At 39.2% G+C, this 26,883-nt stretch overlaps 2 protein-coding genes across 2 annotated transcripts; both read right to left on the bottom strand.

Annotated features, from left to right (window-relative positions):
- Window positions 1–1,130: 1,130 nt before the first annotated feature.
- Window positions 1,131–2,201, bottom strand: LOC146636565 (placenta-specific gene 8 protein-like). The gene is made up of 3 exons (XM_085350898.1): window positions 2,087–2,201; window positions 1,749–1,894; window positions 1,131–1,271 (listed from the first exon to the last, which is right to left on the bottom strand). Exons 1-3 carry the CDS (start codon window positions 2,199–2,201, stop codon window positions 1,131–1,133), a joined length of 402 nt encoding a protein of 133 aa, XP_085207024.1.
- Window positions 2,202–21,072: 18,871 nt separating this feature from the next.
- Window positions 21,073–24,275, bottom strand: LOC146636564 (placenta-specific gene 8 protein-like). The gene is made up of 3 exons (XM_085350896.1): window positions 24,164–24,275; window positions 23,826–23,971; window positions 21,073–21,213 (listed from the first exon to the last, which is right to left on the bottom strand). The coding sequence occupies exons 1-3, from the start codon at window positions 24,273–24,275 to the stop codon at window positions 21,073–21,075; spliced, it is 399 nt and encodes a 132-aa protein (XP_085207022.1).
- Between the last annotated feature and the right edge of the window lie 2,608 nt (window positions 24,276–26,883).

The following is a 26,883-nucleotide window of genomic DNA, read 5'->3' as shown; positions in this document are numbered from 1 at the left end:
TTTTGAAAATAAGTAATCAGTAAAGTAATGGGATTACTTTTTTGGGGAAGTAATCAGTAATTAGTTACTGATTACTTTTTTCAAGTAACTTGACCAACACTGCTCCCAGCGCATTATAAGATTGTATTGTACATTATTATTTAGAGTGTTTTTTTTTATTTTTTTTAGTTATTAATAAAAAAAACATCAAGTAACAAGCAAACTGAGAACACGCCATGGTGCAGGTTTAAATATTAATCAGACATAACATAATTTCTTCAACCCCCGAAAAAAAAATACATGTTCAAAACTCAGACAGAAGCTGTCACATGATAGCAAACAAAAACTGTCAATTCAATTCAGTTCGAAAACTATTATATCAATGGAGTCTTAGTTTCGGGGGATGATTTGTAGCGAGGAGTACAGTTACTCGGACGGTTGTCAAGCAGCACATATATGTCACAGCGATCCCAACACCCATCCTGTTTCTGTGAAAAACTGTAAGTATGATTCAATCAGCTCTGCTCTGTGTTACAAGTCAGGTTCGAGCAGAAAACAAATAATCCAGTTCATTGCAAATAAAGATGCTGTTAATAATAAAACTGATAGTGTGATAACCATCATTTGTCATGTAGCCTTGACATGTAGCCGGAAAGTAAAACAGTACTCACTGACGAGCAGGTTAATTATTAATTTGTAGCACGTCACTTATGTATCATTTGTAGGGAGTGGAGCCTGCTGGGGCCAAACATTGCCCAAGTGCTGCTTCTGTGCATGATCTGACACGACTCTGTGTTTTAAGGATCTGTGAATGTGAATCAGTTGGTTTTTGCATATGCACCAAGTCTTTATATAATTTATTTTCATACAGGTTAAATTGAACTTGAAAAGTTTAGAATAACAACAAGCATGTTAAATGACACAGATTTTATTGGACAGAGTTAAAAGGTTTTCCAGATGATAAATAACCAGTATGCTAAAGGAACTCAGATTTTCTCATTTTGAAATATAATCTAGAACTATAAAATCCAAGCTTAAATTAAAATAAAAGACAAATTGCTGAGGACAAAACTGTGTGGTGCTGAAAAATTAATACTGTTTGAAAAGGTAACTGTCATATTCACTCAACACACAACAAAAACGGTTGCATCTTATCCACGGACGACCTGCGTGGTGACCACCGTCGAGGCAGCAGGGTGCTGGTTTTCCCTGATCTTCAGCTCACGATTCATCTGGCACCAGACACAGTGATAACACCAAAATATTTTGCAGCAGTCATCACAGCACGAGCCCTGCAGGACAGGAAAATTGAAGGGGAGGAAGAGAGGTTCTCATGTATTTAGAATTTTTAACAGCAGTCTTCTAGACGCACAGCTGAATGGTGAAGGTCAAGCAGCTTGATAAAGTCTGCTTCCTATTCAGTTGTCACCTTGTCTCTAAATCAAGATCAGAGCCGTAATGGAAATTTTACATCGACCATAGAGATCCTAAATGAGGAGGAGGAAAGGAGTTGCACTCAGCAGGACAATATAAGAATATAGGATTTAATTCATGTTATGTGGCTAAAAAATGCATAAAACAGAAGTTTAAAAACATGTTGGGGTGAAGTAATAATGAATTGCACTCCATAGATTGTATGACAATACAACCAACTGACCTGTCCCTCTCTGTCATGTTTGCACCTTTTGTTTTTGTTGGCTTTGTACATACAGGTAGTCAGCTTAATTTAAGCTAAATACAATAACCTTATCCTCCACTCGCATACTTACAGGGATGTTGTAGCGCTCTCTGACAGACTTGCGAAGTAAGCAGGACACCACACAGCAACAGTCCAGGAGTGGCATACCGCAGCACCATCCATGTTTACTGGCTGTCTGACACTGCATGCAGGGGAAACACCAATATCCAAAGCAACCTTGAAGAAAATGTGCCATATCTGTATGAATTTACCCCAGTTTTTAATAAATTCTACTTTAACAATCTCTTGCATAACCTCTGTTTTATATCCTGGCTTCAGACACTCTGATACCTAACTGCAACCAAAGTCTGAGGAGGTGGTTGATGCAGAAATCCCTGCTGTTTGTAGCTGTTTGCTGGGTTCACTTACAGGTGTTCATATCAGAGCAGCAGTCACAGATGCCCGTGCTCCACTCCCCAGCCTTTTGACTCATTGCAGTGGTGGTGACCACCACCTGGGGGTTGGACTGGTTGTAGAAATTCATGCCTGAAGAAACAAGTGAAAAAAGGACACATAAGCCAAAGACACAACATGAAAAAAATTGACAGCACTGGGTTAGATTAAATGATAATGGGTTTAAGTGTTAGGATCTTTGACACAACACTTGTGTGTACACTTTTCGAAAGTTATATATTTTATATTTTTTAAGAAGACATTTCTTAAAAATGTTTTATGTAATGAAACTGTTTCCATACATAAAACAGTTTTATCATAGCATGTTTTCAGATCGCACACACAGCCTGTAAATATAAAATTACTGAGTATTGATGATTCAATATGTATTTATTATATTAATGTGTATACATAAAAAATGAAAAACAACATTTACAGCATGAAGGTCAAAGAAATTATGTTTAGTCCGTGCCCATCTTGCAATTATACATAAATGACAAATATATGTATCATAGATTAAGTATTTTATCTTTACTCATGAAAACTCGTGACACATTTTCCATTTTTCTTTTTGAAAAATGCAGAACAGAAACACAGCATAAACACTGTCCACTGGCTGGAGGCTTGAGTACTACATTTGAGTCAGACTCCTGCCTGTCACACAGCCAAACCAGACAGCCTGTAATCTAGAACATTTATAAGCACCTCTATAAAAGCAAAGGTTCTTAGTTTGTTGGTCTGGAGTATCTGGGTGTGCACGTGTGTGTTACAGGTTTTATCTTTCACTTTTGATCCAGTTCTCACGTCAGGAACATCACTGTCAGCACTCTTAAAGCAGTTTTATAAACAGATAAAGCATTTCTCATAACACAGGCTCATCTGGGTCAAAGCTATTTTCCCCCACCTTTTCTTTTCCTTCCTGAATTTTCTATGTGTGACTGACCAAAGTGCTTCGACCACGTATACAGTGCTTTTAATGCTACAGTCCTGAAAACACTATATCTTTCTGGGACTATTGTGCAGAGTTGTGTTTGTACCGATACTCAGACCACTGCTTCATCTATAATCTGTGTTTTGCTTTCAGCCTGTATTTTCATATTTTCTAAAGTCATAGTTTCCTTTTTTGTCTGTAAATAGATCGCAAGTAGATCCATCCATGTTTGGGGTCAGCCATATGCTTCCAATGCCAATTCTTTCATGTGAACGTGCTTGTTCCTGGATGGATAAACCGTAAATTAATTTATTGAGTTGATAACCTACTTTGTCTGTCTATCTTAGCCTAATTGCACATGTTGCGAGAACTGAAGCTGTAAATAAAGGATATTCCGGTCGACCTTTGTCCATAGTAAACAGTCTTGGCAAGATGGCTTTATTGCACCTATATAATGCAGTACAGCGACATTACGGGAGCTCTTGCAATAAAATAAAATGTAAAAAAAAGCAAACAAAAACACATTACATACACTCAAACACACAATCAATTTTACCTATATTTTACCCGAATTACACTATAATATTTAGCTACACATACTTAGCAGTACATATACTTTTATTTCAGATAAAATGTATGGAAATTTCATCTATTTCTAAAGATATTACACTCTTAATTGTGGGCCATATTATAAAATTATAAAAGACTTCTGTTTTAAATATATTAGCAATAATAATTCCATAACATATTAAACCTAAACTTCCCTAGCTAACATTAATCTACTTGCAGTCTAATGCAAGTCTAATCGAGTCTAACAGTCCTTAAAATTCATTAATTTCAAAGAATAACCTGCTAAACTCCCGTCTTATAACCTCCCTGTGCTGACAGTGATTATAATAATTAGATATCCAGATTTTTGTGCTATTTTTCTTAAGGCAGTATGAAGTACACGTAGACCCCATGTGCTGCAAATATTCCTTTGACTAGCTTACATGTCACAAAGACTGCTTAAATGCTTTAAGATGTTCATTAGTATCGAAAGTTTTCCTTACCTTTTCTCTGTTTCTGTGAGCTCTGAATAAAGTAGGAGCAAGTCCGACCTATTAATGTACATTGCAATGGGAGTGGTCAAGTGTGGGTTGAATGCTCTTCACAGTTCTGCAGTTCCGGTTTTCAAGGAATGAAAACCATTCCTGCAGAGGGTGACACATGTTTACTGCCCACATGCTTCCAGTCCAGTGTAAATGTACACTAATAAAACACTCATGGCCAAAGACGTTCACTTCCAATAAAACGAGAGTTAGAAGTTAGAGATATGAGCCATGCCAAGTTTAATGCAGTTCATAGTGTATGCTTATTATTACTTTATGAAAATCTTCTTGTTTTAAATTATTTGACTTGTACGCCAAATAGTTTGTGGTCTTCTAGTTCAAGTTCAAGTTTATTTATATATAATACTTTTAAAACAACAACTGTTGACCAAAGTACTGTACAATAAAAATAGTCAAGGCAGAAGACATAAAAAATAGGATAAAGTTAGAAGGGAATAGAATCATAGAATGATAAGATAGTAAAAACTATAGTAACAGACTCATAGTGATATAAAAGCCAAAGAATAAAAATGGGTCTTTAGACAGGTTTTAAAAGTATCCAGTGTTGGGGAGGCCCTGATATGGAGAGGCAAAGTGTTCCACAATTTAGGAGCAGTCACCGCAAATGCCCGGTCTTCTCTGTGTTTTAATCTGGACCTTGGGACAACTAGGAGCATTTTGTCCGCAGACCTCAAAGATCTTGCAGGAGTATACCAGGTTAGGAGATCAGAAAGATGTGCAGGAGCTGGTCCATGCTGCGTCTTAAAAACAAGTATTAAAATCTTAAAATCAATTCGAAAACTGACTGGCAGCCAATGTAATGATGCAAATATGGCAGATATTTGATCTCGCTTGCATGTGTCAGTTAGGTTGAACATTATTCTTGTAAAACAAAGGGGGGGCCCAGCAAAAAAAGTTTGGGAACCGCTGCCCTGGGCCATTTCACCTCAGTGAATCACATGATAATTTGGGGCTAGGCTTCACAATGGGTTCACCCAAAACCCTGGCTGATTGTGACCCACACCCATTTTCACACTTTGTGATTAGGGTCAATAGGGGGTCTTGGAGACACTTAATATCTGGGCTTAATATCTGGAACTCTTCAATGGAGATTGACAGACCACGTGACTTGCGCGCGTTGCATTGTGGGCACGAATGGCAGCAAAATCAAAACACTGCATGAAGCGCTAGCATTTCCAGCACCTGTAACCATCAATTCTGCAATTTTAATCCCTACTTGCATTTTATTTGCCCCAAAAACAGTTATGTACAAAACCCTGGTATATAAATGGAGCCCAGTCTCTATCGCATTGCAAATATTAGCCCACAAAGCCACACTAAACAAAGCAGCATAGTGCAACGATTTCAATTCAAATCAATATAGGACTTATTTGTAACCTACATCAACAATTATGATATGATAAATTACTTATTAACTACAACAAAAAATCTACCTTTGTGGAAATGCTTGGAGCAGACTAATATGTGAGCTGGAGTGTTCTGGAACATTATATTTAGTCTTCGAATAGCTGCAATCCAGGCCACCGTCACCTCTTTGCAACTTCAGAAACATGACTTGAACAATTTTTCTTCCACGAAGGAATCTGATAAAAAAAAACTATTTCTTTACCCGTCGGCTTCCCGTGGCTGTCATGCTACTCGCTATGGCAGTTAATAATACAACAGCCTTGCCATTGCCATTCTTTATGTCTCTGTTTATCTCTGTGTGACTGTTGTCTTTTAATAGCCCATGTGGGCTAGTACCACTTGCCACTTATACATACAATCGTTTGCGGTTTTACCCCGGAAATGACGTCACATTTTCAAACTCTATTGTTTTTAGAACTGAAGAAGCTTCACAGATTACAGATGAAAGGTCTCCAAGTTTCCTTGAAGACCTTTCATCTTTTCCAACAATTCTCAGATTAATTTGTGTTCTACAAATTTGTGTTCTACAAATTAATCTGAGAATTGTTACAATGTTCCATTCTAAATCTGTTGTGTTCTACAACAGATTTAGAACTAGAGATGGACCGATCCGATATTACGTATCGGTATCGGTCCGATACTGACCTAAATTACTGGATCGGATATCGGAGAAAAATAAAAAATGTAATCCGATCCATTAAATATCACGAAAGCACCTCACAAAACTTGCAACACGCCGTAACTCGCCTCAGAACGTTAGCACGTTGGAGCAGTATGCATCACGTGATAGAGCGGCTGTGGCATGCGGGATCTGTAGGTGGTCTGGATAGCATGTGGAGCTTCGCTAGCAACCCGGCATTTCATCTCCGACAAAGTTATCCCCGAGAGAAGTAAAGCAAGTGTGTAAGTCCATCTCTGAATGTTTGTAAAGCATTCCTGCGTTAAGCTTAACAAACGATATATGGAGCGACTGCCTCTTCTTGCTGCTACTTCAATCATGAAACTGCTTAATGATCAGCTGATCGGCTTTTCTGTCGCGAGTCCGTCTCTCTTGTTTGTTTTTGGCCCACTTTGCACCAGAAAGAGGAAACCAGCGGCTGAACAACAGCAGCACGTTTAAGCTTGATAAGCTGTTGTTAGAATTTATTTAATCTTACTTTCTACTCCAGGATCTTTTTCTACGTAGCTGACGCTGGTAACTGTGCAGGGGCGGATCTAGCAAAGTTTAGCCAGGGGGGCCGATAGGGCATTAACAGGGAAAAGGGGGCACAAAGACATACTTTTCTTTCTTATTCTCATTTAAAATGTCTAGCTTTTAATAAATAATTATCTGACACCCAAAGTTTTAATCTGATGTAAAATGAATAGAAGTCAATTACTGTATATAGTAACTATTAAGTCTAATATATATACCCTAGTAAGTGTCGTGTTTTCAATAAAACATCCGTAGTAGTTAGCAAGCTTCTTTATTTTAACGTGGCTCACATCCATGTACGTAAACATAACCTGCCGCTGCTTCTACGACACAGTATATATCACAATTTGGTTAGACAGCCCCCTAGTGGTGAAGCTGAACTACCCACATAACTCCTATCAACACATCCCCTTTTCTTTAGATGTTATCTGCTGAACAACACTATGGAAACATACCTAACATTGCATAGCTTGAATAACATCACAAACACTTGTGACAGTGTAAACTACGGAACACACAATAATGCAGAAAGTTCCTTTTTGATATATGCATATATATCTAGCTATATATGTATACACCAACATATACATATATATATATGCTTAAAGGTTTAGTCTATCAGGTGGCTTGATAGAGCGTGCTGATCTTCTGACAATGGGTGACTGGTCTCTTTGCTCCACACTGTCCTTCACGGGTGTTGTTGGTTCAGGTGGTGTGTTGTTGTCATCACACTGTTCTTCCGATGGTCCCATTGTCTTTTGAGTGTACAGTAAACTCCTCCGATTTCTCCTTAATATCAGTCCATCTTCAGTTTTCACATTGTACGATCTTGGGTTTACCTCCTCCAGTACAGTTGCTCTCTTTTCCCAGATGTTTGCATCTTCCACTCTGACTGCTTCATTGGGTGCGAGTAGTTTTAGACTTTTTGAGGACTTGTCAAAGTTGACCTTTTGTCTCTTCTGCAACTGTTTCATTTTGTCTCTCACTTGTTTATGTTTCCTGGTTGTTGTGTAAGGAAGAGTGGTCCGTAGTTTTCTTCCCATTAATATTTCTGCTGGTGACTTGCCATGCTCCAGTGGTGATGCTCTGTAGCTCAGTAGTGCCAAATAAGGATCTGCCTTACCATCTTGTGCTTTCTTTAGTAACTGTTTCACAATGTGCACACCTTTCTCTGCTTTCCCATTGGACTGTGGATGCAGGGGGCTTGAGGTCACATGTTTAAAGTCATATTCCTGAGCAAATAGTTGGAATTCTCTACAACTATAGCAAGGTCCATTGTCACTATGAACAATCTGTGGTATCCCATGTCTAGCAAATATTGATTTCATGTGCGTTATGACACAAGTAGCTGACATGTTGGACAATAATGCCATCTCTGGATAGTTTGACAAGTAATCAATAACCAGCAGGTAGTTTTTTCCTCCTAGGTGGAAAATGTCTGTTCCGACTTTCTGCCATGGTTCCTCCGGTATGTCTGTTATGGTCAGAGGCTCTTTTGGTTGTTTTGCCTGGTGTTTGATACACGTATCACAAGTGGAAACCATTTGCTCAATGTCTGCATTTATACCTGGCCAATAGACTGCTGTTCTGGCTCTCCGTTTGCATTTCTCTATGCCTAGATGTCCCTCATGCAGTCTTTTCAGGATGTCTCCTCTCAGTGAGTGTGGAATTACTACTCTGTTTTGTCTTAGCAGAAGTCCATTCACAACACTTAGTTCTGCTCTTATGTTGTAGTATGTTTTGCATTCACCTCTTGGCCATTTCCCATTCAACAGTGTTATAACTCTTTGCAGACTAGAGTCCTTTTGTGTTTCAGCCTTGATCTGATGTGATTTTCTGTCTGACACAGGAAGTGACTCTGCTACCAGGTTTACATGTATATTTACATCCATCTCTGTGGAGCTTTGCTCTTTGTTTGGGGTTGTGGCCCTAGAGAGTGCATCTGCTAACACAATGTGTTTACCTGGTGTGTAGATCAAGTTGAAATCATAGCGCTGTAGTTTCATCATCAATCTTTGAATGCGTGGAGACATTTCACTTAAGTTTTTCTTGATTATGGCTATCAATGGCTTGTGGTCAGTCTCTGCCACAAATGTTGGCAAACCATAGACATAGGTGTGGAACTTTTCAAATCCAAAAACAAGCCCCAATGTCTCTTTTTCTATTTGGGCGTAGCGAGATTCTGTCTCTGTCATTGCTCTTGAGGCATATGCCACTGGCCTCCAGTGGTCTCCATAAGCCTGCAACAACACTGCGCCGATCCCGGCCTTCGATGCATCTGTTGACACTTTTGTTTTTCTTTTTGGATCAAAATACGCCAAAACTGGCTCTGTTGTAAGTGTCTTTTTCAGTTGTTGCCACTCGTTTTCCAGTTCTTCATTCCATCTGAACTCGCAGCTATTGTGTAGAAGCTGTCTCAGGTGCACTGTTTTGGCCGCCAGGCTTGGGATGAATTTTCCAATAAAGTTAACCATTCCCAGGATTCTCAACACACCTTTTTTATCTTCAGGACGTGGCATTTCCAGTATAGCTCGTAGCTTTTCCTTGTCCGGCTCGATGCCTTCGGCTGTCAGCTTGTCACCGAGAAAGGTAATGTCACCCACGCCAAACTGACATTTTACTCTGTTCAGTTTAAGTCCATAACGTTTCACCCTTTCCAAAACCTTTACTAGTCTCTCATTGTGCTGCTGTAGTGTGGATCCCCACAAAATGATGTCGTCCATATAAACTCTGACTCCCTCGATTCCCTCGATCATATGCTCCATGGTCCTGTGGAATATCTCAGGAGCTGAAGAAATTCCAAAAGGCATTCTCAAGAAGCAGTAACGCCCAAATGGCGTGTTGAACGTGCAGTATTTTGTACTGTCCTCATGAAGCTTGAGTTGCCAAAATCCTTGGGACGCATCTAGTTTGCTAAAAAATTTTGCACCAGCCATTTCACTTGTTATTTCTTCTCTTGTAGGTATCTGGTAATGCTCTCTTTGTATGTTAGCATTTAAGTCTTTCGGATCCATGCAGACTCTAAGAGCGCCGGTTGGTTTTTTAATGCACACCATGGAGTTAACCCATTCAGTAGGTTCTTCAACTTTTCTTATGACTTCCAGTGCCTCCATCCACTCTAGTTCCTCTTTAAGCTTGTCTTTAAGAGCAGCTGGAACACGTCGAGGTGCATGAACCACAGGCTGAGCTCCTTCTTTCAGCTTTATCTTGTAGGTGAAGGGTAAGACTCCAAACCCCTTGAATATGTCTGGGTACAGATCCACGATTTCTTTCACACTTTTGGGCTCAGAGCTGTTTATACTGTATACCCGTCTGACTAGGCCGAGTCTCTCACATGCTTTATCTCCCAACAGAGATTCATGTCCCTCTGGCACAATGATAAACATCAGACTGTGATATTTTCCTTTTACTTGTACCCGGAGCCTGCATTTACCTTTGGTTTTGATTGGTTCTCCATTATATGCTTGGAGTAAACTGTTATTTTGGAATATGTGTGGTTTCGTTTTCATCGCTTTCACATCCAGCTCATTCACCAGATTAGCCTTGGCTCCTGTGTCCAGTTTGAAAGTTACCAGGGCTCCGTTCACTGGTAACATCTCTGTCCATTTGTCCTGCTTCACTGTACTGACTGCAGGTTGGTCCATGGGTGTATCTTGCTGCATTACCATTCCCACAAAAAACGTGTCACTGAGAGCAGTTTCTTCTACTGTGTGTACTCTTTCTTTTTGTTTATTCTTTGAAAAACATTGCTTGGCAAAATGGTTTTGTCCATTGCATTTTTTGCATATTTTACCATAAGCTGGGCATTGTTTCCTTCCATGTTTTGTGCCACATCTTTTGCACAAGAAAGTGTCTTTTGATTCTTTCTGTTCTTTTTTGTACGTGCGCCCTGCCTGCCGTGTATTAACTGCAGCTACAGCTGTGCTTTCCGTGTCTGTTTCCCTCGGCGACCTGCTGAAGGTTTTTGCATGTTGTATGGCGAGCTCGCTGGCATGACATACTTTCACAGCACTTGCTAAAGTCAGATCCGCCTCTCTCAGAAGCCTCTCTCTTATCTTTATATCTTTTATTCCAAATACGATCTGATCTCTTATCATAGATTCTTGCAGCTGTCCAAAATTGCATGTTCTTGCCTTTAACTTGAGGTCAGTCAGAAACGTATAAAAACTCTCTGAAGGTTGTTGTATACGTGACCGAAAGACGTACCTCTCAAATGTTTCATTCTTTTTGGGCGAACAGTGTTCATCAAACTTTCTCACTACTTCGTCAAACTTTTCTTTGTCTTCTGCAGTTGCGAACACAAACGTGTTATATACTTCCACCGCTTGTGGACCTGCTACGGTAAGAAGCAGTGCAATCTTCCGTGTATCAGGCTTACTATCTAGGCCGACAGCTTGCAGGTATAGCATAAACCGCTGTTTAAAAGTTCGCCACTCACAGTCCACATTTCCGTTCCAGTTGACGGCATCTGGTGGCTTAACACTGTCCATGATGACCTGCTTTACTACCCCACTCCTGGTACCATGTCGTGTTTTCAATAAAACATCCGTAGTAGTTAGCAAGCTTCTTTATTTTAACGTGGCTCACATCCATGTACGTAAACATAACCTGCCGCTGCTTCTACGACACAGTATATATCACAATTTGGTTAGACAGCCCCCTAGTGGTGAAGCTGAACTACCCACATAACTCCTATCAACACAGTAAGCTATAATACTTTTTCCTTTGGGAAGGTACCATCTGTGCAGTCTGCAATTTTTTTGAAGAAAGATGTTGAATCTATTTAATATTTTAATATATTGAAAAATAATTGATTTCTGTGCATTTTTTTCCACACTGCATCAAATTAAGGTTGATTACGTTGATTAAGCATCATGAGGTGGAGCGTGAGGGGTGGTTCCCTATTTTTTATTTATTTATTTTTGTTGTTGCTGGGAGTTGGAACCCTATTAGTTAGGCTGCTTAATATTTATGCTAAGTACTCTTTAAAATACCAGAATAGGGAGGATGGTGTAGGTTTAAGTTTATTAGATTGATCAGTATTGCTGAACTATGAAATATTTTTTTTTTGCATACAGGTATAACAGAATAGCTTTAGTGTAGTTGTTGTTTTAAACTTGAGTATGAACTTATACAAAATGCCGCAAGATATTTAAAAAAAACAGTTTTGTTGATTAAAAAACACTATATCGGATTCATATCGGTATCGGCAGATATCCAAATTTATGATATCGGTATCGGTATCGGACATAAAAAAGTGGTATCGTGCCATCTCTATTTAGAATGGAACATTGTAACTTTTTTCTTCTTTTTTTGTCTTGTTTTAAGCTTGTTTGTTTTGTTAGGAACTGAACTCTCTGAACTACCTCCACTCCCGTTTCTCCTCAATCCACTCCTTTTTCCCTTTCCAAGAAGTCCATAACAGATTAATTCACATTATATGTTCTCCTTCTCATGGGCCAAGATAACTTTCTTTTGCAAAAGATAATGAGAAATAAGAGATAACTCTTTATTTTCATTGCACAGTCACACCTAGTACAATAGTACAACGAAATTGGAAACTGTCCTGCGTCAGCACTATGCACAACACAACACAGTAATTTATCTTAATAAATAAAAAGAATTAGTGTATGTTTATATTGCACATTATTATTAGAACTATACACAGATGCACTCAGCACACTTTCAAAAAAGCAACGTCTCGTCTCCCCCAGAGATAAGCCCCACCACGGTGGTATCATCTGCTCACAGAAGTAAACGTGTCTCTACCAGACTGAAAGGGTGAGAAGATTGATGGACTAGTCCTCCAGTGACTGTACAAATATAGATGTATTTTTTAGTTGTTGATCATTTCATGATTTTGACGACAGAGATTTGCTGCTTCATTTTCCTCTGCCCTATCTACCGAGAAACCTGACGCCAAGTTATTTGCATACTAACTGTGATTGGATGTTTAGCTGGGGGGGGGGTTTCTCTGCCAAGTGCTGTTGTTAAATCTTGTCCATATTCCGTTTGTGGGTAATGTATTATTTTCTTTCACAACTTCTAAAAGTTTGACTTAATGGGGCAGGATGTTTGTTTAAGTGGGCATTGGCCACTCTTGCCCCAGAGGGGGCAGGACTAAAATGGAGCTTTAAGAAAGTAAAGTTTTAAAAATAAAAACAAACATACTTAAAACAACAAATAATGACTGAAGGGCTCATTTGAACAGTCCAATACTGCTCACTATAGTAAAACAGCTGTTAGAGCAATCTCACATCTTTACTTCGTGATCATTTTACAGCTGTCTTGTAATACTGTCTTGACAGTATACAGTATATGCTATTTGTGCTATAAAGTTGATATGAAGTTGGATTTCAGTGAATGAATCTAAGCATCATCAACTAAACGATTAATCTCTGCTACGCTTTAAGTAACATAACTCTGACCATGAGCATCACAGCCACTGTGCATGAGTTACGCACTGTTTACTCAGCAGTGTTTACTGTTACTGTTTACTTTATATCCTTTACAGTACTGGAAAGTGCGTTCATGCAACCTTTACATAACACAATGTTTGCTTACCAAGTTTGTTTTGCAGGACGTTTTACATATACAGAGCCAATATCCTTACCTTCCTCTCCTGTCTTTCTTATCTTTCTCTGTCTCTGAGTGAAGTTAGCTCTCTTTCCTTTTTTTTCACCATAACAACACCAGCTCACCAATAATAAATTATATGGTTTTGCCTTTTTCATCATTTTGTATACACAATTAGGACTGTCTTCCATGTGTTACAGTTTAGGCTCAAATCGGTTTGACGTTTGATGCCGTGCAATAACTCTCCTCAAATGACTTAAAATTTTTATACATTTAGAAGCATGAAACCGTCATTAATGGGCATAGTTGCTTCATCCAGTCTTCTTTGATTGAAAGACTCCTTTGTGCAGCCAAACACTGCCCTCTACAGTTAAACACATGTCAGCACAGCCTCACATTCTTTATTTTACAATCAGAATACTTTATTAGTCCCTAAGAAAAGTATGTAATGTGTTCTAATCAATTATTTCTTGATTATTGGTAACTTGTTTTTAACCTCCAGGAGCTGTTCAGAAAATAGGTGGTTAATATCAAATCTTCTTATGTTCTCTGAGCAGGCTGGGGGGTGAATATCGGCTGCTGCTCAAGAGTTGCATGCTGGGGTTTTTTCTCCATCTCCTGTCTCTTTGACAAAAAAGAAAAAAAGAAAATGGAAATTAGCATCTGTATTTTTCTTTATTGACATGTCTCTTTTAATCCTTTAATTGATGCTTGCATCTTGCATGAGACTTATAAGTACAGTGTATGTAAAATGAAATGAAATGAAATTTAAAATAAAAAAAGCAGTTACATTTCTGATCATTCTGAAAATGTCCTCACTATAGGACATCTTATTGGGTATTTTGTTATTCAAATATATGTCATTGTGAGCTGCATGTCTTGTGTCTTTAATTTTTAGTCAAAGAACAGAGAGATAACTCCCAGGCCTGAAAACATGATTCAAGATCCAATAAACTCAGAGAAAACTTGAACGCAGCAGTAACTTTGTCAGACTGGTGATCCTCCACTGCCAGGAAACAAATGACAACTATTTAATACAGCTTCTGTAGCACAATATGTGTTCATCATAGGATTTCTAAAGGAAAGGTACTTATCAGTCTGGCATTGGTATTTTATATGAGATGTTAGTCTCATAAGACATACAGCATATCCTTGATATACCATGATTAATGAATGAGAATTCAGTAAACTCAGTAAACAGATCTTGCCACTTTCACTGTATGCCATACTGCCTATGAATCCTAATAAAATGGTCATGCATATTTTATTGTCTAGTGTCTCATTAAAAAAAGAAAACAGCCCTCATCTCAGTTTTGTACAATTGAACAGCAAATGTAATGTGTAATTATAATGGATGATGATGCTTTTAGTTTTTGTGTATATGAGCAGAAGCATGATTGCATTATTAAAGTTCAGGGGATTGTGAATAAACTCAAAAACAGGTGATCCTAGCTGTTGTGTACAACAGTCACGCTGTCAGATTTTCATTACAACTTAGTCAGTTGTCACAACCAAAATAATTGTTATTCGCTGCGATATCTGTAGCGCTTGTGAGGGGCAAAAAGAAAGAAAAAGGTGAAATCTTATTAGTAATTACATTATAATAAATGGTCACCATCTCATCCTGCTCAGAGAACATGACAAGATTTAACATTAACTATGAACTGCATTAACTACTACAGGTTACACACCTAAAATCATCAAGAAAAAGAACATGGGGCTGTAATAACATCTGCTTTGCTGCAGAGGGCAGTTTTGGTCTGTAAAATAGAGTCCTTCAAAGATTTATATGCCATATACATGTTTTCTCTTTAATTGGAAAAATATACATTATATAATTTTCCCAATATTCCAGTGTAATTTTATTCATCTACCTTCATTAACCTGGAAAACACCAAGTTGACGAAGGGGAGGGTGCTGCTGTAGGTGTTCCACATACATTTCCAGTTCTGACAGGAGCAATATATCAATAAAATGTGGAAAAAAAAAAAAACGCGTCAGGGAAATTTTCCATCATTTCATCACATGATGACAGCAAAGGGAATGTGTAATCAAAGCTGTATCAGCTGCTCTGGCATTGACGTAACACCTAATAAACTAGTTGGTATCTGTTTCCACGCAAATGAACAAATTCAGAAAATGTGTAGTAACGGTCAGAGATGGCAACATAAAACATCTGTGACTGTGACATCAAGACTTCTGGAAAAATGTAGCTCAAACCTGTGGTGTTTTGTATGGTTGAGTGCAGTCAAAACTGTTGTGTCGCAGTTGTTGCTGTTGTCAGTGTAACACTGAAATTACCTGAAATAAATTTTGTTGTTATTTGGAATGGAAGGTGGAAAGAAGTCCCAGTTTAGGGGGATGATCTGTGGAGTAAATTAATACAGCAGAAAATATAGATATAATTCCCAAATGTAGACGTTCAAAACTCAGATAACTGTCAAACAACACATTATATGTCACATTGACCTTACCACCCATCCTGCTTGAACGAGTACTGCAGCATTCAAAACTTTAATTTGCGTAAAATGTTTCAAGCACTTCAAGATCTGATATCCTTAGCCCTGCGAAAGACTGGCGATCCCCGCCTCTCGCCCTTTGGTAGCTGGGATATGCTCCAGCTCACCCACAACCCTGATAAAGATGGGTGGATGTAGATCTGTTATCTCCGTGTTGGTGTAGTTTCTACATCATCATAACAGTGTTGGTCCAAGATCAACATTGCAGCTGACCAATCTCGTTGTCTAAGCATTCACTTAGCATTAAGTAACTAAGTAAATTTTTATTTATATAGCACATTTCTAGATAAAAGATCACAAAGTGCTTCACAAGGTATAAAACAAAAACAGACAAAGGTTAACAAAATGCAATTCTAAAAAGATGTGTTTTTAGTTGTTTTTTAAAAGTGATCACTGAGTCCACAGATCTTAAGTTCTGAGGAAGAGAGTTCCACAGTCTGGCAGTGGCAAAAGCTCTGTCTCCCTTGGTTTTGAGCCGTATGCTGAATAACAAGAAGGCCCTGATCACATGACCTCAGGGACCTATTAGGGACATAGGGCTGTAAAAGTTCAATGATGTAGGCTGGTGCTTGTCCTTGAAGAGCTTTAAATGTAAGAACCAGTAGCTTAAAATGGACTCTGAATTCAACGGGGAGCCAGTGCAGCTGTATAAGCAACAGTGTTACATGAGAGTACTTAGGTGTTTTTGTCAGAAGCCTTGCTGCAGCATTTTGGACAATCTGCAGACGCTCCAGGGAGTTTTTGTTTAGACATGTAAACAGTGAATTACAGTGGTCCAATCGCATGAATAACAATCTCCAGTTCAGTATGAGATACTAAAGGGCTCAATTTATAAATGTTTCTTAAATGATAGAAGCAGGATCGAACCAGAGATTTGATGTGGACATCCAGGGTAAGAGCAGAATCAAAGGTTACCCCGAGGTTCCTGATAGACGATTTCACAAATGTTGAAAGAGGACCAAGAGCATTCATTATGTTAGGTACATGTCTGTCTGGAGCACATACAAGGACTTCAGTCTTTTCTTCATTAAGTTGGAGGAAGTTGTCAGCCATCCAACCTTTGATGGATTCTAAGCACTCGTTTAGAATCTGCAGCTTAGAAACATCTTCAGGTTTAAAAGAAATATATAGCTGGATGTCGTCTGCATAGCAGTGGTAGCAAATGTCCTCAAAGGGGCTCAAAATATGCTGGAGAGGAAGTAGATATATTAAAAACAATAAGGGCCCCAGCACAGAACCTCGTGGCACACCATAGGACAGGGACGTGGAAGATGACCTGTACTTAGAGACCGCCACAGAAAAGTATCGTTCATAGAGATACGAGGAAAACCACTCTAAGGCAGACCCAGATACACCAACCCAGTATTTCAGCCTTTCAAGAAAAATGTAATGGTCAATGGTGTCAAAGGCTGACGTGAGGTCCAACATTAGGAGTACAGAACATTTTCCTGCATAGTTTTGCATCAGAATGTCACTGGAAACTCTAAGAAGGGCTGTCTCAGTAGAATGAGCTCTACGAAAGCCAGACTGAAATTTGTCAAATATATTATGTTTGTCTAAAACTGCTGTAAGCTGCTTGGCCACAACCTTCTCTAATATCTTAGCAATTAACGGTATTTTTGAGATTGGTCTCTAATTGCTAGTGAGAGATTGGTCCAGTGTGGGGTTTTTTAACAGGGGGTGTATAGCAGCAGTTTTAAAATAAGCAGGGACTTTACCAGACCCCAGTAAGGTGTTAACTATGGTGAGCACACAGGGACCAGGGACTTACATTACTAATTTTTTCTAGAAAGAAAGAAAGAAATGTTTCACAGTCTTCATTAGAAGAAATAATGGCAGCAGGTGGAGCAGGAGTAATAATATCAGTAATAGTGTCAAATAACACCTTAGGATTACCTCTGCTCTTTGAAACCAGATGAGAAAAATAAGCAGCCCTCGCATCTCTAATTGCATTGCTAAAAGAGGCTAAAAGATCCTTTAAGTAAAGGAGATGTACACATTTAAATGAGTTTTCCTCCACAAGCGCTCAGCTTTACGACAATCACGTTTTATGGAGCGGATATTGTCATTTAGCCAAAAAACAATGGTTATTAAATAGATCTGTTAAAAAATCAACGCCGTTTTGCGGGGATAGAGTTAAATTAAAAGCATCCGAGAAATTCTCCGCTGTGGAGGAAATTATGATGCGCGAGATAATTGTCCGGTGAACAGGAGACAAAGGCTCGTGAAAAGACATGTTAAAAAGAATAAACCAACATGACTAACTCAATTTGTCCATGTGCAAAAGTAACTTGAATAATATATCTATTATATTGATTAAATTAACAAAGAAAGCACTTGAAATGATTACTATTTGTCCCAGAGCTGAGTTTTATAATAACAAAGGTTTTTTTTTTTCTTTCTTATTTCTCCACATTCCAAAGCCATGACAGCACAACAACATGATTGATCAGTTGCAATTTTGACCCTAGAACAGCACAGTTATACTGCTGCTGGACATCAGATACACCGTGTTTCAGTGAAACATGTTACTGCTGTGTTACTGCTCTCATTAAGCCAGGTTTCAGCAGAAAGCAAAGAATCCATTTTATTGCAGGTAATTGTGTTGTTAAAATAAAGCTGATGACGTGGTAAGCATCATTTGTCATGTAGCTTTTTCCGGAAAGTAAAACAGTATTTACTGACTGCATAAAAATCATAAAAGAAGGAAGAAAGATGACGAGCCTGTTAATTATTCACTCGTAGCACGTCACTCATGTGTCCTTTGTAGGGAGTGGGGCCTGTTTGGGTCAAACATTATCAAAGTCACCGGTGCTGCTTGTGCGCGTGATCTGAGACGACTGCATGGTTTAAGGATCTGTGACTGTAGCCCAGTAGGTTTTTGTGTTTAGACTTTTGAGAAAAGGGCGAAGGTTTAAGAGACATGTTGATGGGTTTAGATTTTATTATTGTCATTTGTATTGGGAAATATTTAACCATATATGCTTAGAGGTGTATAATCGAGTGTGTAGTGATAGGATGTGTGATCTTTAGTAGTCTGCAAAGACTGTGTGTGCATTCCAGAGTGCTCTGGCATTCACACCCACACCCTGGGAGCATGGGAGAGGTCGTACCTTATTTTATTGTTTTATGGTAGGATAAACGTAGCTATGTCAGTTTTAGTCTAAGTGCCTTTTGTTTAGATGAACTGCTGGACTTCCAGACCAGCAGGTTTAGGGAAGTCATTTATGGGGTCACACTCTGACCCCACACACACACACAGACAAGGTATTCTTTGTCCACATGTATAGAGATTGACAGACCACGTGACTTTTGCGCATTGCATGCCGGGAACTCGTGGCAAAACAATCCAAGTACCTGCATCAAATGCAAGCATTCATTCTCCGGTTCCAATACCTTCTTGCTTTTTCTTTGCCCCCCCAAAAAGGTATGTACAAAACGAAGGAGAACAATGCCGGTCCGTACAAAGACAGACTTGATGAAAAGTCAAAGAAAGGATACGAGGAAAAAATCAAAGGAGTGAAAGGGTCAGACCCTTACGAGCACACAGAGTGGACAAAAGACGTTAGCGTATTGCCCAACTTTCACCACGCTCATATTTATAATTATACGGTTCTTGGAGTGAGTGCATACACTCATGAAGTTTAGTAACTTCAGGTCACTGCAACAAGCCCAGGTACAGTTTACCGACGGATGGGTACAGGACCTTGAAATGCACCGTGAACAAAGGTAAGTTTACCAGTCTCACAAATCGTCGTCATAAATACACATTCGTTAACCGTTTATTAATAGGATCTTTGAGCTCAACGGTAATTAATTAGTAGTGGAAATAATTTCTGGTAGCATCACAGAAATGTAGCAGTGACAACAATATTGTACGCTGTAATCGTACTGGGCAATTAGTGATACAAAAAACCTGTTTTATCCTGTGAACAAAAGTATATGTTTTTGTCAATGTACCATAATAACAGAAGCGAAACACAATATTCTGTCAGGACAATTCACTATTTATGCACAATAAACAAAGGAGCATAGCACGACAATTTCTGTTCAGCGCCAGACTTGCTTGTAACCTATATCACCAATTATGTTATGAAAATGACGTATTAACTACAACAGAAGACTTGCCTTTGTGTAAATGCTTGGAGCAGACTAACCTGTGAGCTGGAGTGTTCTGGGACGTTATATTTGGTCTTTGAATGGCTGCAATCCAGGCCATCCGTTGCCTCTTTGTTACTTCGGAAACATGGCTTGAACAATTTCTTTTCAACAACGTAATCCGATAACAACCGATCTCTTTACCCGTCGGCTTCCCGTGGCTGTCATGCGACCGGCTATTGCAGTTAATAATACAACAGCTTCTTGCCATTTTTTGTGTTTCTTTTTATCGCTGTGTGACTGATTTCAATTGAAAGCCTGCGTGCGCTAGTACCTCTTGCCACGAGTTCCCAGAATCCTTTGCGGTTTTACCCCTGAGTGACGTCACATTTTCAATCTCTATACCTATATGAAACATCATATGTTAATGAACCTATGCATATTCATATAACCACAATAAAAGGAGTGCTATGGGGAACCTGGCTGAGAGTCTGACGGAGGTCAAGTGGGTGGAACGACACTTGGCTCCAGGCAGGTCTCCCTCATGCAGGAGTAACACAAAGAACTTCGCCTACTTGTGTCTTGCTTTCTGCTGTGTAGTAAATTGTCTTGAACGTTCCAGCGAATAGGTTTATGCTACAAACTTATCACGTCTCCACAGTTGAAAAAAGTACAACAGTGCCTTGTGTAGTAGGTGAATGTGAATACTTTTTATTTTAGCACAGGTGAAACTCAACTTGGACAAAGTTATTATAAGTGTGAGTATGTTAAATGATACAGATTTTATCGACCTGGGTAAAATCTTTCCTGATGATATATGCAGTATGCTGACAAAACTCAAAACATCTGATTTAAACATATAATCTAAAGCTATAAAAACTTGCTTAGATTATATGAAACAACTATCTATTGCAGAGCAGTGAACCAAACGAGCATCAGCACTGAGCTATGAAATGCTATAAAAAAGAATGCAGATCACATGCCAGGCTACATTTTCAGATTTCACTTCATGCTGCAGAAACAGAAGTAATATTTTCATATGTGTTTCATCGCTGTAAAACATATACATTTTTTTAAATTATCTTTGTCAGTTTCACTCAACCCACATCAAAAATGGTTGCATCTTATCCACGGATGACCTGGGTTGTGACCACCGTCGAGGCAGCAGGGTATTGGTTTTCCCTGATCTTCAGCTCACGATGCATCTGGCACCAGACACAGTGATAACACCAAAATATTTTGCAGCAGTCATCACAGCACGAGCCCTGCAGGACAGGAAAATTGAAGAGGAAGACGAGAACTTTGTGATATATTTTGAATTTCTAACAATATCCTGTTTAGTCAGCTGACGTCTGAATGTCATGCTTAGGAATGAGAATTGAGAAATGGTGTTCAGTCATTTCAGCATACAAATCAGAGTAACATACAGCATATAGTTCAGTATACAGATGAAATTAAATGATGTTTATTTTCCATCTCTCCATTTTCTTATCCAGGGCTAAGTTGTGGGGGAGCAGCCTAACAAGAGAAGCCCAGACCTCCCTCCCCCCAGCCACTTCTTCAAGCTTGTCTGGGGGAACGCCAAGGCGTTCCCAAGCCAGCCGAAAGATATTATCTCCCCAGCATGTCCTGAGTCTGCCCTCGGTCCTCCTCCCTGTGGGATGTACCCGGAACACCTCACCCAGGAGACGCCCAGGAGGCACCCTTGTGCGATGCCTGAACCACCTCAAATGCTCCTTTCAGTGTGGAGGAGCAGCAATTCTACTTTGAGCTCTTCCCAGATGACCGAACTCCTCAACCTATCTCAAAAGGAGAGGCCAGTCACCCTCCAAAGAAAATTCTTTTGCTCACTACCCACAGCTCGAAAATAACAGGCAGGTTTACAGCATGAATTTGGACATTACTTTTATTTTTATTGCATAAAAAGACGAGAGCATGATGGTAAAGTGGCATCCAGGACAGAAATAACTGTATTATGCTGCTAATACAACTTCAGCTCTTTGCAAGCACCTGCACAGACAGCATGCTAACGCTAAGCTAGCCAAGAACCCAGAGTGATGCTGAAGCTGAATGAATGCTGAGCCCAGTCCAGCACCGTGGTCAAGTGAGTTGTCTTTTGTGAGCTGTGGTGAAGCAAGCTGCTGCTGAACTTCATCAGGTAACAAACAGATGAGCGGTCGGGCTGCACCCCAAGTTTCTATTTAGATTGGCTTTTAATTAGATTCATGCTGTATGTTTGATTTTTGATGTATTTTATGTATTTCTGTCTTTATATTACTGTGAAGCACTTTGTGGTTTTTATCCTGTGAAGAGTGCTAGATAAATAAATTGAATTGAAATTGAATTCTATCTGGGGGGGGGGGGGTTCTTTGTTGTTTTTTGCTATATCACAACAACAGTTGCCTCAAGGCACTTGTAATGTAAAGACCCTACAACAATACAATCCTGTTCGTGTTTCTAATGTGGAATCACCATGGTGATCGCTTTAAAGTCTCTTTGTGCTGATTTTCATTTTTGATTTGTGTTGTCGGCTTTGTGTTCATACTTAAATACTAAGAGTAAGATCAGGGAATAAGTGAAGGAAGAAGGAAGGAGGACATTTTACATCGAATAGAAATCCTAAACTATGAGGAGGAAACGTATTAGACTTAGTAGGAAAATCTTATAAAATAGGATTTAATTCATCTTATAAGTGAATTAAATTAAAGATCTGATGGAGGAGTGAATACTGTCATAATCAAAATAATACAATGTAAGCAAAGGGTTTTTTGATATCAAGGATAGCTCCTCTGATAGAAATTGCAGGGACTGTTTGAGGTCCTGAGGACTGAGACTTAGGTGGAGTGCAGGAATTATCCAGAGGAGAGCTTGTTTGATGTTGTTGTTTTAATGGCAGCTTTTTAATGAGGTGATTTTTTTCATTGGTTGTTCTCATTGTTGAGCTGCACTGAAGCAATATTGCATTGCACTCCATCTTTAAGACAATGTAGTTCAAACCTGGCAGACATCCACCAAAAAGTGGTGGATGTCAGTATGTCTTTGGCAAAAAAAAAAAAAAAATGCTATTCCTCAAATCACCACTCGAGAATGACTCTAAAAGTGAATCAGTCACTGCAGACCTTCGTGTTAAAAAAAACCCAACCACTTTACAGCAGGTTTAGTGCCTTTGGCTCATCTCCCCTTTTGCAATAGGAGTGGGTTTTTTGTTTGCTGTCTCATTTTATGACTTGTTAATGTCAGGGGTGTGCCGGGCTCGTTCTGCCATTTTGCACCATTTGTACTTTCTGGAGAATTCAATAAACAGTACAATAATATGACAAACGATGAGGCTTGTTATACTTTCTAACAGCCCACCCAATAAGTCTGTGCAGTAGTTAGGGTGAGTGAAGGTGTAGTATTTTGTTCATGTGTTACTTCAGTTGCACTAATTTACAAATATAACCATGTGTGCTTTGCGCCAATTAAAAGCTGCACTCAGCACTCCCTATTTTCATTTATGTGGTTACTTGTGGTTTGATGTTTCATCCACTTATGTTAACTTTATTTTTATTGATTTTGACGTTAATGCAACTACAGTCATCCTGAGTATCAATAAAATATTCATCAAACCTCATCAGCAAGTGTTGACTAATACTGAAGACATTTCTTCTGTATTTTTTTAAGCTTTGTACATACATAGTATTGCTTGAAGTTTGCATTTTTCTCTCTCTTAAAGTTTAGGGATGGGGGCATTGTTCATTGTTCAGGGGGCAGTTTAGTTAGCTTAATGTAAGCTAACTACTAAGCTAACTGCTAATTACTACTAAGCTTAATACAATACAACGGTAGCATAATTTAAGCTAAATACAATAACCTTATCCTCCACTCTCACACTTACAGGGATGTTGTAGCGCTCTCTGACAGAATTGCGAAGTAAGCAGGACACCACACAGCAAAAGTCCAGGAGTGGCATTGCGCAGCACCATCCATGTTTACTGGCTGTGTCACACTGCATGCAGGGGAAACACCAATATCCGAAGCAACCTTGAAGAAAAATGTGCAGAGATGCCATATCTGTATGAATTTACCCCAGTTTTTAATCAATTCTACAAACTCTTGCGTAACCTCTGCATTATCCTGACTTCAGATACTCTGCAAAATGACTGCAAACAAAGTCTGAGGAGGTGGTTGATGCAGAAATCCCTGCTGTTTGTAGGGTTTGCTGGGTTCACTTACAGGAGTTCATATCAGAGCAGCAGTCACAGATGCCAGTGCTCCATTGCCCAGACTGCTGACTCATTGCAGTGGTGGTGACTACCACCTGGGTGGTTGAATGCTGGAAGGCCATTCCTGGAGCAAACGAAGTAGAAAATTAGACACAGATTGAAGAGAGTTTTTGTTGTCATTGTTGTTGCTTTTTCTTATGCCTTATTTCATTGTATTTATTCTTCTATGGTTTTCTCTTGTTCATTCACTAACTTAAGAGTTTTGGTCAGCTGTTGCTTTTAAATGAGATGTAGAGATGAAACCGACGTTAACGGGCTATAGTGGTTATAAACATGTAACATGCACAGCAGGGTGTTTTCTAGTGCATGTAAACCCCTAACAGGATCTTTGGCACTTGTCTGCCAATGGATCAATATAATTATACAGGCTATGGCTGGCTTGTAGGGCTGCCACACAGCCACACACTAAAAGCACTGAAAGCAGCCCGTGTTTCACTACCAACACTGGAGTCAAATCTCGTAATGTATCCGACCCCTCCCATACCTTCCCTGTGCACTCGGGCACCTTGCAGAACAGAGTTTAGTGTGGTTGATATAGATGGACCAAAAAGAGCAAAAAGAAATTAATCGACATTTTAGCTGTCGGGACTGCTGCTGCAGCTGCACTGCAGCAACAACAACTAGTATTAAGTCCTCACAGTCCAGATGCTGAGACTGCTAGCACCAGCTGTGGAGAAGTGCAGGAGAAAGGACAGCAGTCGTCACTCTGTTTCCCATTCCCTTGTTAGCCTGTGTTTGTATATATTATCTCAGTCTTCCCTTGCTCTTTGTTATGTTCTCCCTCGTGCTGTGTTTTCTTCTTTCTCTGCTCTCCAGTAAGATTCCTTTTCATGAGATTATTTTTCCCTAACCTGCATTATGTTTACAAGCCTTTTCCAATCTTACTGATCAAAGGTCTTCAACTGCACACACAGTGATTTTAATGGTACTGTCCAGAAAATACTACGTCTAGATGAGCAGATTCAACTCTCTAGGGCTATTATGCAGAGCTTTGTTGCAATAGATGCTCAGGCAGTTGCTTTATATATGACAGGTGTGTAGTTTTCTGCCTGTATTTTATATTGAACCTTTTTGTGCTTTTCAAATGTCATAGTTTCCTTGTGTTTGTAAAATCCACTGATAGATCCTGTTGAGCTGTCCATGTTTGGGACAGCTCAACTGTCACATGTTTCCAATACCATCTTGTTCACGTTAGCACCCTTTGCTACAAGACTGATAAACTGCATATGAATTTATCAAGTTGATAACCAGCTTTGTGTGCTCACATAGCCTGACTGGAGATGTTGTGAGAAGTGAAGCTGTACATGAAAGATATTTCAGTTGCCCTTGCTTCATGGCACACAGCCTTCGCAAGATAAGATAAGTTACCGTGGAGGTAATAATTTCCATTTCCACGTGTTTTACCAAAAGTTGCACTGTAGTTGTATCATAATAACTTAAAACAGGGACTTTAGAGATTAATGGAGGTGCCTGGGGGATAACAAATTTATCTACACCAGTTCTGCAATGTAAGATGCACACTACACTGTACAGAGATCCATAAACTACAATTTGCTGTAATACACACACAGTGAAGTGACTCTTTTAAATTAACTGGTTGAGGTCAAACCCAACACACTTGTCCCAATCAGGATATCAGTCAACCACCTCCCTGAGCTCCACCTTCACCCCTATACTGAAACATAACACACCAAAAATAGAATAAAGAAATGTTGAACTTGTGTGAACACAAGACAATACATGGAAATTCCATGTACCTGATACCAGGCCGATTACACCCTTGGTCATGGGGCATATTATAAACTTACTTCAGATATCTTAGAAATAATATCTTAATTAATATACTAAAAAATTCCTAGCTAACATTAATCTACTTATAGTCTATTGCCAACTAGTCTAACAGTCCTATAAGATTCATTAATTTATGAGTATAAACTGCAAAACTGTGCTTATAATAATTAGATGTCCAGTTTTTTGTGCTATTTTTCTTGAGGCAGTATGAAGTGCGTGTAAACCCGTGTGCTGCAAGTATTCCTCTGACTGGCTCACAACACCACACTGGGAAAATGATAGCAAACTGTACTATTAGGTCGCAAAGACTGCTAACTGCTTTAAGATGTTTGCCAGTATAGAAAGTTGTCCTTACCTTTTCTCTGCTTCTCTGAGTTATGAGTAAAATGAGAGCAAGTCCAACCTATGACTGTAAATTGTGACGGGAGTGGTCAAGTGTGGGTTGAAGGCTCTGCTCACTTTCAATTTTCAAAGAAACCACCTCTCTGACAGAGAAAGACGAACAGTTACACACGCTTTCATTCCAGGATAGATAAGAATAGATGAAACACTCAAGGCCAAAAAAGTTCAGTTCCAATAAAACGAGAGTTAAGCGTGAGAGTTACTGACCGTGTCGAGTTTTATGCAGTTTATAGTGCATCATTTATTATTACTTTATGAAAATCACCTTGCTGTGAACTTTTTGACTTGTGCTCTAGTGGTGCCTGTCTGTATTTCTGACTTCATAACATCACACTACAAAGAAAAGATCAGGCAAAAGTGCTATGGACTGTAACAGAGGGTTTATGGTCATGCACCTCTATAAAAGCAGTAGCGGAGCATTCAGATGTCTGTTAACAAAACAATTCACCCCAAGGACAGACTGTGCAATGCTCAGAG

This window comes from Diplotaxodon limnothrissa, linkage group LG3 (assembly GCF_057381915.1).
Source record: "Diplotaxodon limnothrissa isolate DT_005_m linkage group LG3, D_limnothrissa_male_GT1.1, whole genome shotgun sequence".
NCBI lineage: Eukaryota > Metazoa > Chordata > Actinopteri > Cichliformes > Cichlidae > Diplotaxodon > Diplotaxodon limnothrissa.
This window is presented reverse-complemented; position numbering and strand designations above follow the sequence as displayed.